This window comes from Cotesia glomerata, linkage group LG1, assembly GCF_020080835.1.
Source record: "Cotesia glomerata isolate CgM1 linkage group LG1, MPM_Cglom_v2.3, whole genome shotgun sequence".
NCBI lineage: Eukaryota > Metazoa > Arthropoda > Insecta > Hymenoptera > Braconidae > Cotesia > Cotesia glomerata.
Window position 1 is genome coordinate 10,986,474 of NC_058158.1, and position 10,383 is coordinate 10,996,856.

Sequence of the window (10,383 nt, forward strand, 5' to 3'; positions counted from 1 at the left end):
TTTATTCTTCTGAATATTCCACATTATTCGAGATCTTCTTATCAATTTAGTTTATTTTCTTTCTATAGAAATAGTTATAAAATAGTTATAACTATTTTAAGTGTTTAATTAATATAACTCCCGCCATCATTGATTTGATTAGATTCACGGTCGGTAGGTTATCTTCACAACAGTAGTTAATAAAACGTCCGCTAGGCAGTGACACTTTTACAATACCTTTGTGCAAAAAAAAAAAAAGAAAAATAGTGAAGTCAACAATAACATACACGATTACATGACACGAAGTTTAGATGATTGAGTTTTATTAATTTTAATAAATAACAGTGATTAAAAAAAATGGAGCCAATAGACGAAATTGAAAAGCTTGAGTATCTCTCATTAGTTTCTAAAATTTGCACTGAATTGGAAAACCATTTGGGTCTCAATGACAAGGATTTAGGTATGTTTATCTATTTTCAACTTGACACTTTATTTTAGTTTAAAAATTAAAAATATTTTTAATACTAGATCAATATATTTTAAATATATCTATAAGTATTGATATTTTTATAAATTTTCCTTGTGAAAATTTAATAATACAGAAAATATTGACATTTGACTGACATTTTGATTTTTAACAAACAAAATGTTTAAAAATTTTTTAGCAATAAAATTATTGAAAAAAATTTCGCATGTAAAAATTAAAAAAAAAATTATGAGTGCAAATTTTTTGAAGCATTTTTATTATTGTAATTGATTTGTTACAAGAATTTAAAAAAGTGACAGCTGTCAGCTGACTTCAGTTATGAAAATTAAGTTAGCCATCTAAAAATTTTTAGAATTTTTTTTTATTGAAAAAATTATTAGAAAAAAATAAAAAAAAATTGCATTTGTAAAATCTTTTTTTGTTCTAAATTAATTACTGAAAAAATATCAAAAAATTAAAAACGTCGGCTAACTTTAGTGTTGCACTTCAGTATAATAAATTAATAAATTTTTTCTTACAGCTGAGTTCATAATTCATTTAGCAACAGAAAACCCGACATCTGATGGATTTAAACAAGCGTTACGAGATAGTGGAGGCGAACTTTCTGTAAATATAATACTAATTTTATTTACTTCACATTAAATCAATTCTGTAATTTAATTAATTAAAATGTTTAATGTTTAGGATTCCTTTATGGACAATTTACTCCGAATAATTCAGCACATGAAGCCTTCTAAAACAACAGACAATAATTCGATGAAAAATTCAAAACAGAGTGAAGCGGCTAAAAAATATCCAGTATTGGCCTTGGCAAACAGCGTGCCAGTAGCTCTTTCAGACGATGAGGAGGTGAACGAAGCCATGTCAGCACTCGAAGCCTTGGCTCCTTCTTCTCTGCAAAAATCCAATGAAAATAATGAGAATGAAAAAAGTTCTAAAAAGGCAGAGAAGAAAGATAAGCATAAACGGTCACGGTCTAGATCTAAATCAAGAGAGCGAAGACACAGATCGCGAAGTCCTCCGAGAAGAAGACAGAGATCTCGATCTCGCAATAGATCTGCTACGAGAAATAGTAAATTAAAGTCTAGGAATCGTGATAGGTCAAGGTCGAGAAATCGGGATAGGTCCAGGTCAAGAAATCGCGATCAAAAGCGACGAAGATCGCGAAGCCGCAACAGATCGTCCTCAAGGGATCGAAAACCGCGACGCAGATCAAGAGACAGGTCTGATCGGGACCGAAGAAAAATTGAAAGTCGCTCGAGATCTAGATCAGCTGAAGAAATTCCATTAGATCCTGAAGTTGGAAAAATTTACTCTGGAAAAGTAGCAAATATTGTACAGTTTGGATGTTTCGTACAATTAGAAGGATTAAGACGAAGGTGGGAAGGCTTGGTACATATTTCACAATTACGACGCGAAGGACGTGTCGTCAATGCCAGTGATGTAATTTCTCGTGGTCAAAAAGTTTTAGTCAAAGTGTTGAACATTAATGGCCAAAAAGTTTCACTGACTATGAAAGACGTTGACCAAGAAACTGGACGAGATTTAAATCCTATTTTACCGTTGACAAAGTCAGAAGAAGATGAAAAACACTTGAGAAACCCTGATCGTCCAACTTCACTCTTAGAGCTACAAGGAAATATTGATGATGATGAAACGCATTCACGAAAACGAGTTCAACGTATTTCATCTCCAGAAAGGTGGGAAATCAAACAGATGCTTGCTGCTAGTTGTATCGATCGCAGTGAGCTGCCTGAATTTGATATGGAGACTGGAGTGCTTCCTCGTGAAGATGATGAGGAAGAAGACGTTGAAATTGAGTTAGTAGAGGAAGACCCGCCGTTTCTTCACGATCACGACAGAGCTCTTCGAGATTTGAGTCCTATAAGGATTGTTAAGAATCCTGATGGATCTCTAGCTCTGGCTGCAATGACGCAAAGTGCTCTGGCTAAAGAACGTCGAGAGCAAAAAATGCTGCAACGTGAACAGGAAATGGACCAGGCGCCTACTGGGTTTAACAAAACTTGGATTGATCCTCTTCCCGACACGGAAAATCGAAATTTAGCTTCAAATATGCGGGGTATTGGATTACAATCTCAAGATTTGCCAGAATGGAAGAAGCATGTGATTGGTGGTAAGAAATCTTCCTTCGGTAAAAAGACTAATTTAACTCTTCTAGAACAACGACAGCACTTGCCAATTTTTAAGTTGAGAGACGAATTGTTGAAAGCTGTAACAGACAATCAAATTTTGATAGTTATCGGTGAAACTGGTTCAGGGAAGACAACGCAAATAACACAATATTTAGCAGAAGCAGGATTTACGGCAAGAGGAAAAATAGGTTGCACACAACCCAGGAGAGTTTCAGCTATGTCTGTCGCTAAAAGAGTCGCTGAAGAGTTTGGATGTCGGCTTGGTCAAGAAGTTGGTTACACAATACGATTTGAAGACTGTACCGGACCTGAAACGAGCATTAAATACATGACTGACGGTATGCTTCTTCGTGAGTGTTTGATGGACCTCGACTTGAAAATGTACTCAGTAATTATGTTGGACGAGGCTCATGAACGTACTATCCACACTGATGTTTTATTCGGTTTGTTAAAACAAGCTGTTGAACGGCGACCAGACTTGAAGCTAATCGTTACAAGTGCTACTCTTGATGCAGTCAAGTTCTCTCAGTACTTCAAAGAAGCTCCAATCTTCACAATACCTGGTCGTACATTCGAGGTAGAAATAATGTACACAAAAGAACCTGAGACGGATTACTTGGATGCTGCTTTGATAACTGTGATGCAAATCCATCTACGAGAACCACCGGGAGATATTCTGTTGTTTTTAACGGGTCAAGAAGAAATCGACACTGCCTGTGAAATTCTTTACGAGCGCATGAAATCACTGGGCCCAGACGTTCCTGAGCTTATTATTCTCCCTATATACTCAGCGCTGCCCTCTGAAATGCAAACTAGAATTTTTGAACCTGCACCACCTGGATCACGTAAAGTTGTTATTGCGACAAACATCGCTGAAACAAGTCTGACTATTGATGGGATTTATTACGTCGTTGATCCGGGATTTGTCAAGCAGAAAGTCTACAATTCTAAAACCGGCATGGACAGTCTGATCGTTACGCCAATCAGTCAAGCTGCTGCAAAACAGCGTGCGGGTCGCGCGGGAAGAACTGGCCCGGGAAAATGTTACAGGCTGTACACAGAACGGGCTTACAGAGATGAGATGTTGCCTACTCCAGTTCCTGAAATTCAAAGAACTAATTTAGCTACCACTGTGTTACAATTGAAAACAATGGGTATCAATGATTTATTGAACTTTGGATTCATGGATCCTCCTCCTGCAGAATCATTAGTTATGGCTCTTGAGTTATTACACAGTCTCAGTGCTTTGGATAATGAAGGCTTGCTTACGAGACTAGGAAGAAGAATGGCCGAATTTCCACTGGAGCCAAATCTCTCGAAAATGTTGATTATGAGTGTCCATCTTCAATGCTCCGATGAAATATTGACAATTGTTAGCATGCTGTCTGTACAAAATGTATTTTATCGGCCAAAAGATAAACAAGCGTTGGCTGATCAGAAAAAAGCCAAATTCAATCAAGCTGAAGGGGATCATCTTACTCTTTTAGCAGTTTACAATTCTTGGAAGAATAATAAATTCAGCAACGCGTGGTGTTACGAGAACTTTGTTCAAATTCGGACATTGAAGCGAGCTCAAGATGTAAGGAAACAATTGCTCGGTATTATGGACAGGCACAAATTGGATGTCGTTTCTGCTGGAAAAAATACAGTACGAGTTCAAAAAGCTGTTTGCTCGGGTTTCTTCAGGAATGCAGCGAAGAAAGACCCTCAAGAAGGATATAGAACGCTGGTTGATAGCCAAGTTGTATACATTCATCCAAGCAGTGCTTTGTTTAACAGACAACCTGAGTGGGTCATTTACCACGAGCTTGTACAAACTACTAAGGAATATATGCGGGAGGTAACTACCATTGATCCTAAATGGCTTGTAGAATTTGCGCCAGCTTTCTTCAAATTTAGTGACCCGACCAAGTTGAGCAAGTTCAAGAAAAATCAACGACTCGAACCATTGTACAATAAATATGAAGAACCCAATGCGTGGCGAATTTCTAGAGTACGACGTCGACGAAATTAAATTTCATTTTATTTTTACGTATATAATTTTATAGTCTATTGAATTTATGATTTGATCATTATTATGTACTAATGCACATAATTGCAATAATTATATTGTTATTTTTTTGTAAATATTTATAAAATATTATTATCATTAATAAAATAAATTATATGAGTATTTTTAATGATTAATCATCTAATAATCTTTTGCTCTTAATAACTACCAAAATTTAAAATTAAAAGGTACGTATTTTAAAAGATTTATTAATTACAAAAAAAAGTGAAAGATTATTAATGTACAATTACTGAATTTTATAATGAAGAAAATATCTTAAATAACTATACAATTTATTTATTTTATGTCAAACTTTATTTCAATATCCACTACAAACTTTTACTAATTATTTATGATTAGTATAAATGTGAAAATTATTACAAATTTAAGTAATACTAGAAAGAAGAAAATTACATTTAATATATTTTACTTATAATAAATGCGTTATATTTTACTGAATTAATATCAAAATTATAATTATTTAAGTAAGAAATTATACTTATTATCTTAAAAATACAAAGAGAAAATACGAAATGAAAAAAAATAATAATAATTAATTATTAAGTACGTATCAAAATCTAGAATAATGTTTAATCTCCAAAAATCTTTCTTATTTTTCTACATAATCTTGGGTTGAATCTTAATTAAAATCATATCTGAAAAAAAATAATGTTAAATTAGTATTGTATAAATTATAAAACATTAAATAAAAAATATATTCATTAATTACTTCTTTTAAGCTGTTAAGTGGTTAGGTTTGCGGTCATCTTGGTCATGTAGCTTTTTGGCGACATCAGCAATAAGTTGTCTGTATTTATACGCATCAATATTTTTACTCAATTGGTAAAAAATGAACCAATCTCCTATTTCAAACTTCTGAGTAATAATGTACACATGATGTGACAATGACAAGCGTGAGCGTGCGCTCAAAAGCATGCCCCTAAATTGTCTAGGTCCCAATAAGACAGCAATCCGATAAATTAAGCTTAATCCGCTGAGAATTCCAAGAATTATGAACCAGAACCAAATAAAGATGTAAATCTTTTCATTGATAACATTCAGTGGGAGCACACACAGTGCGTCGATTCTCTCAATGTTTCCAGAGCTTCCAAACATGTGAAAAGTACACTTGGTGATTTTTGGAAAAATCCGAGCCATTGGATCTATTCTATTTGAAGATTCCATTTCAGTAAATCTAACAACGTCTATTCCGTAAGTTTTAAATTCTCCATCAAGGAAAAAATCAATCAAATAAATCTGTCCTATGACGTTGATGAAATTCAGTATCTCGCAGAAAAAGAAGCGGTACGCATAAACATTTTGTGATCCTAAATTCCTCATTAAATAATTAACTAACTCGCTGTAGTTCTTATCAGTTTGTTCGGTATCAGTGGAGATAGGACAGTTGAGGTCCTGCATGATCATTCTCATCCTACCACCTTCCCAAATTTTCCAGAGGTAGCGCGGGATGTAGAAGAGAACCGCTTGGAAAAATAACATGAAGCAAACCCATTGGTAGTACTTGTGATATTTAACCGGTTCGTTGACCTTACCGAATCCCACTCCTGGATAAACAACATGTCGGCCAATGGTACCAGTTACATTGGGCATTGTGAAGGTTGTAAGCACCCAGCAGTAGGTGTCCATTACAGCTTGTGGTACTTCTTTGCTACCACCTATACAATCAATTGGATCTCCAACAAATTGCTTGCATGTTATCAGCACAGAAAATACCACCAGGAGGATCATCGTAGCTTTGTAATGTAAACGGAACACATTGTTGTCAATACACACCTTGTCTATCTTCAACAAACCTTTTATTTTGCTGAGTACTTCAAACATTGTTGATTAAATCAATTGTCTTTTTAAACAATTGTTTTTCTGCAAGAAAAAATTTTTATTAGTATTTTTTTGAAAGAAGAAATTTTATTATAATTATTATGATATTAAAATTATATATTTGACAATTTTTGATTTTTTTAATTAATAAAAATAATAAGTAAAAAAATATTGCACTTAGAATTATTTTTCAAATTTTCTAAATGTCAATTTTTTATTAAGAAAAAAATTATAAAAATTTTCCAGCTGTATTAAAATTAATTTATAAATTAAAAAAAAAATACCAGCTGATACTTTCATTATTATAGGTTAATTATTAAAATAAATTTACATACCTTGTAGCGTGTAGCTTCAGATTTTTTAAGTGCTGTGATTCACACAATTAAATTGTCAATTTGATTTAAATTAGCAGGTCTTATAAAAATATAACCTTTTTTAATTAAATAGACCTTAGTCTTACTTTCTTTTATTTTTTTATTTGCCGGATATTTTTTTGTTTTAGAAATTATAAACGTCCGAAACTTCCTTCGCGCTCGATCTCTTTGTCCGAAAGATTTATCCCCACCACGGTGAGTCGCGGCCAAGTCAAGTCCCGCCGGAACAACATGTGTCGCTGTAAACAATGCTGGCATATGTAGCCGTGAGATGTACTAGAGCAACGAATTTTTTTATCTTTTTGTGTCAAGTGTTGTGAATAATTTATTTATTATTTTAATTTTTAACTGAATTTTAACAAATTTTGACGAAAAGATGTATTTTTTGAGGATACAAAAACAGTGAAAATGTCGATGAGAAGAAATAGTGATGAATTGGAATGTTTTGATGAAAATAAAACACAGTGTAATGGTGAAATGGCAGATATGTATTGTAAAACACATCCTTCGGATAAAGTAACATTTTATTGTTACCCATGCAAAGTATGATAAATATAAATTTGATATATTTTTATATAATAAAAGTGGCAATAATTATTTTTGGTTATTTTATTTTATTGAAATCGAAAGACATGTGACAACTTTTATAGATTTTTTTTGAAAAAAAAAATTAAGTGTAAAAAATTATTTTCAAAACATTTTATTTATAATTTTTTAAAGCTTCTAAAGTTGGAATTTTGTAAATAAATTTTTTTTTGCTATAATTTATTTGTTAAAAAAAATCTAAAAATTGTCAGATGTTTTAATTTCAGTTTTATATTATTATTATTATTAATTAATATTTATCAATTTATTTTTTATCAGGAACCAATCTGCATTGAATGTTTACGATATGAACACAAATCCATAAAACACCACTATGAAAGTATTAGCAAAACTGAATTCCGTCTTGATAAAGAACTAAGTACTATAAATGATAAAATTGACGATTTGGAAAGCGTTGAACCTCAAAAGGAAAAGATAATTGAAGAAATCGATTTTCAATATTATCAAGTTGAGCATAAAATCAATGAAACTTATGAAACTTTCGAAATTCTCTTGAAAAAATATCGAGATGAAAGTTTGATCAAGCTAGAAGAACTGCGGAAATTACGAAAGTCTGAAGTGATCGAGGCGTATTCCAAGTAAGTAAATAATATAATTACTACAATTGTAAGGAAACTTTTGATAGTTATTGATAAAAATTTTAGGATGAATGATTGTTCCTCGGAAATAACCAATGAATTACACCGATTTTTCACACAGTTTTTAAGAAGTAATAGCACGTTAGATAATATTGCTCTTAGAGAAAAATTAATTGAAGAGCTCAAAAATTGTGTCGATCAGATGTCAAAATTAAAAAAAGAGTTTCATGTGGATTTTAATAAATTTAATGAGCAATGTTTTTCAGAAATGATGGACAACATTAGCAAAACGATTGATGAAAAGATGGTAAGCTCAGATTTATTTATTTATATACTTAAACGCAAAACGGCTTTGTACACATTAGTAGTACAAAAATTTATGATTAAATTAATCAAACAAAAATTATTCGTACTTGCAATAATGATTTATGATAATTTTTTTCTTTTCAAATAAGATTCAGAGAATTTATCATTCTTCGAATCCGTTTTTGGATAAATTATCATCAGAAAGTGAGAAGTCTACTCCTAAGGAAGTAACAATCGATCATCAAACACATGATTTAAACGGTGTTAATGAACAAACTGATGATTGTAATTCTTCGAAACTATCTTCACCACCAAGTCAAGAATCTTCAATGTCAAATCAAGAAGAAAAATTTGAAGAATCAAAAGAAATTTTGAAGGTGGAAGAAAAAAAAAAGTCTAGTGCCTCTGATAAAAATAATTTAGCTAAAGATCATAGTAAGTTTATCGATCATTATATTTATATTAATTATATAATAAGGTAAAAGCCCCAATAGATAATCATGTACCAGTATATGATCACTCGATGTATTTGTATATCTATATTCACAAATATATAGGTCATATACTGGTACGTGATCATCTATTGGGGCTTTTACCTTACTCGAATAATACATAATTTGTAATAATTTTTACTTTATAGATTCCAGAAATCCTCCATTGAAGTATTTTTTGGCAAAAAATTTTGATTACAATTTTAAACCAACAAGCTTGAAGCTAGAAAAATCATTCAACTATTTTGAAACTCCGCAAGATTTTTTCTTGAACGGTAAAGATAATATTATTGTTGCAGACACCGGAAATCACCGAATTGCGGTAAGTAAATTTTTGATTAAAAAATATAAATCTAATTTAGAAAATTCAGTATTAATCATTTTATTTTTTTCCAGGTTTACGATCGATATGGTAATCATAAATTAGAATTTGGACGCCATTGCGATAACAAAAGGTATCTTGTGTATCCCAAGTGTGTGAGCATATTTATTAATAGTAATTCCCAAAATTATGGAAACATAGTCGTTTATGATAAAGAAAATCATTGCTCTCGGCTACAAATATTTACCGAGGGCGGAGATTATTTACAAGCTGCTAAATTTCAAGAAATTGATCTAATGACTGCTCTGACAACGACAATAGATGATCTTATTATTGCTGTGGACGTAAGAAGGCAGATATTTATCATTTCTGATACCCTGGTGATAATTAACAAAATCGATTGCCGCGGGTTTCTGATCGCTCCACTCAATATAGCTGCAAAAGGTAATTTATTCAATAATAAATAATACAATATTCAATTTATAAAAATGTTTTTCTTATTACAGACGATGAAATATTTATCACTGACTGGAAGAAACGTTACATGATAGCCATTAATAGAAAAGGGCAGTTCTTGGGATGCATTGGTTTTGAGAAACAAGCCTTCTGTCCTCGAGGATTCGGTTTCGTTGGTGATAAAATAATGTTCAGTTACGTAAATCGTTTTCATGATGTTGTTAATTTTTATGAGTATTCAAAAAATGGAAGCTGTTACTTGAAATATATATTTAAACATAAAAATGTATGTATATTATAATAATAATTTCATTTATATGTAGTGAATTAAAAAGGAAATGTTATTAAAATTTGTTTAATTTTGCAGATGCATCAATCAGGCAGATTCGAGATAACGAAAGATGGTTTTATGGTATTACTCAATAAATGCCCATTTCCGAAAATATTGATTTTAAAGAGTTCAACGCACTTCAATTAATTTATTAATTTTTACTTACATGTTTGTAGTAATTAGTTTTATTTAATTATTTAATTATGATACTGAAATTAGCAGACATCTGCTAATTTTTAGAATTTTTATTACAAAAAATTTTTTTTTTTTAATTTGCATTTTTAATTTTTTTATTAAAATTTTTTAATGATAATTTTTTTAATAATTTATTTATTAAAAATGTCAAAAAATTGACAAATTGTCTGTTAATTTAAGTATCATATTAAAATAAGTACTAACTAACTACCCCGT

General features: G+C 31.4%; 3 protein-coding genes across 3 annotated transcripts; 2 read left to right on the plus strand and 1 right to left on the minus strand.

Annotated features, from left to right (window-relative positions):
• The first annotated feature begins 220 nt into the window (after nucleotides 1–220).
• LOC123275372 (ATP-dependent RNA helicase DHX8-like) lies at nucleotides 221–4,792 on the plus strand. The gene is made up of 3 exons (XM_044743457.1): nucleotides 221–439; nucleotides 987–1,072; nucleotides 1,151–4,792. Exons 1-3 carry the CDS (start codon nucleotides 337–339, stop codon nucleotides 4,631–4,633), a joined length of 3,672 nt encoding a protein of 1,223 aa, XP_044599392.1. The 5' UTR covers nucleotides 221–336; the 3' UTR covers nucleotides 4,634–4,792.
• A 214-nt stretch (nucleotides 4,793–5,006) lies between these two features.
• On the minus strand, nucleotides 5,007–6,984 carry LOC123275373 (innexin inx2-like). Its single transcript, XM_044743458.1, has 3 exons — nucleotides 6,844–6,984; nucleotides 5,400–6,550; nucleotides 5,007–5,325 (listed from the first exon to the last, which is right to left on the minus strand). Exon 2 carries the CDS (start codon nucleotides 6,509–6,511, stop codon nucleotides 5,405–5,407), a length of 1,107 nt encoding a protein of 368 aa, XP_044599393.1. The 5' UTR covers nucleotides 6,512–6,550; nucleotides 6,844–6,984; the 3' UTR covers nucleotides 5,007–5,325; nucleotides 5,400–5,404.
• Nucleotides 6,985–7,003: 19 nt separating this feature from the next.
• Nucleotides 7,004–10,130, plus strand: LOC123274638 (brain tumor protein-like). Its single transcript, XM_044742346.1, has 8 exons — nucleotides 7,004–7,425; nucleotides 7,747–8,066; nucleotides 8,133–8,373; nucleotides 8,522–8,807; nucleotides 9,013–9,185; nucleotides 9,260–9,629; nucleotides 9,692–9,927; nucleotides 10,009–10,130. Exons 1-8 carry the CDS (start codon nucleotides 7,291–7,293, stop codon nucleotides 10,117–10,119), a joined length of 1,872 nt encoding a protein of 623 aa, XP_044598281.1. The 5' UTR covers nucleotides 7,004–7,290; the 3' UTR covers nucleotides 10,120–10,130.
• The last annotated feature ends 253 nt before the right edge of the window (nucleotides 10,131–10,383 follow it).

What these genes read in the sequence shown, in the direction of transcription:
- LOC123275372 (XM_044743457.1), top strand. Translation starts at nt 337, where the DNA reads ATGGAGCCAATAGACGAAATTGAAAAGCTTGAGTATCTCTCATTAGTT. An exon ending in TCTCAATGACAAGGATTTAG is followed by an intron (nt 440 to 986) that starts GTATGTTTATCT and finishes TTTTTCTTACAG; the next exon opens with CTGAGTTCATAATTCATTTA. An exon ending in ATAGTGGAGGCGAACTTTCT is followed by an intron (nt 1,073 to 1,150) that starts GTAAATATAATA and finishes TTTAATGTTTAG; the next exon opens with GATTCCTTTATGGACAATTT.
- LOC123275373 (XM_044743458.1), bottom strand. Translation starts at nt 6,511, where the DNA reads ATGTTTGAAGTACTCAGCAAAATAAAAGGTTTGTTGAAGATAGACAAG.
- LOC123274638 (XM_044742346.1), top strand. Translation starts at nt 7,291, where the DNA reads ATGTCGATGAGAAGAAATAGTGATGAATTGGAATGTTTTGATGAAAAT. An exon ending in CCGGAAATCACCGAATTGCG is followed by an intron (nt 9,186 to 9,259) that starts GTAAGTAAATTT and finishes ATTTTTTTCCAG; the next exon opens with GTTTACGATCGATATGGTAA. An exon ending in ACTCAATATAGCTGCAAAAG is followed by an intron (nt 9,630 to 9,691) that starts GTAATTTATTCA and finishes TTCTTATTACAG; the next exon opens with ACGATGAAATATTTATCACT.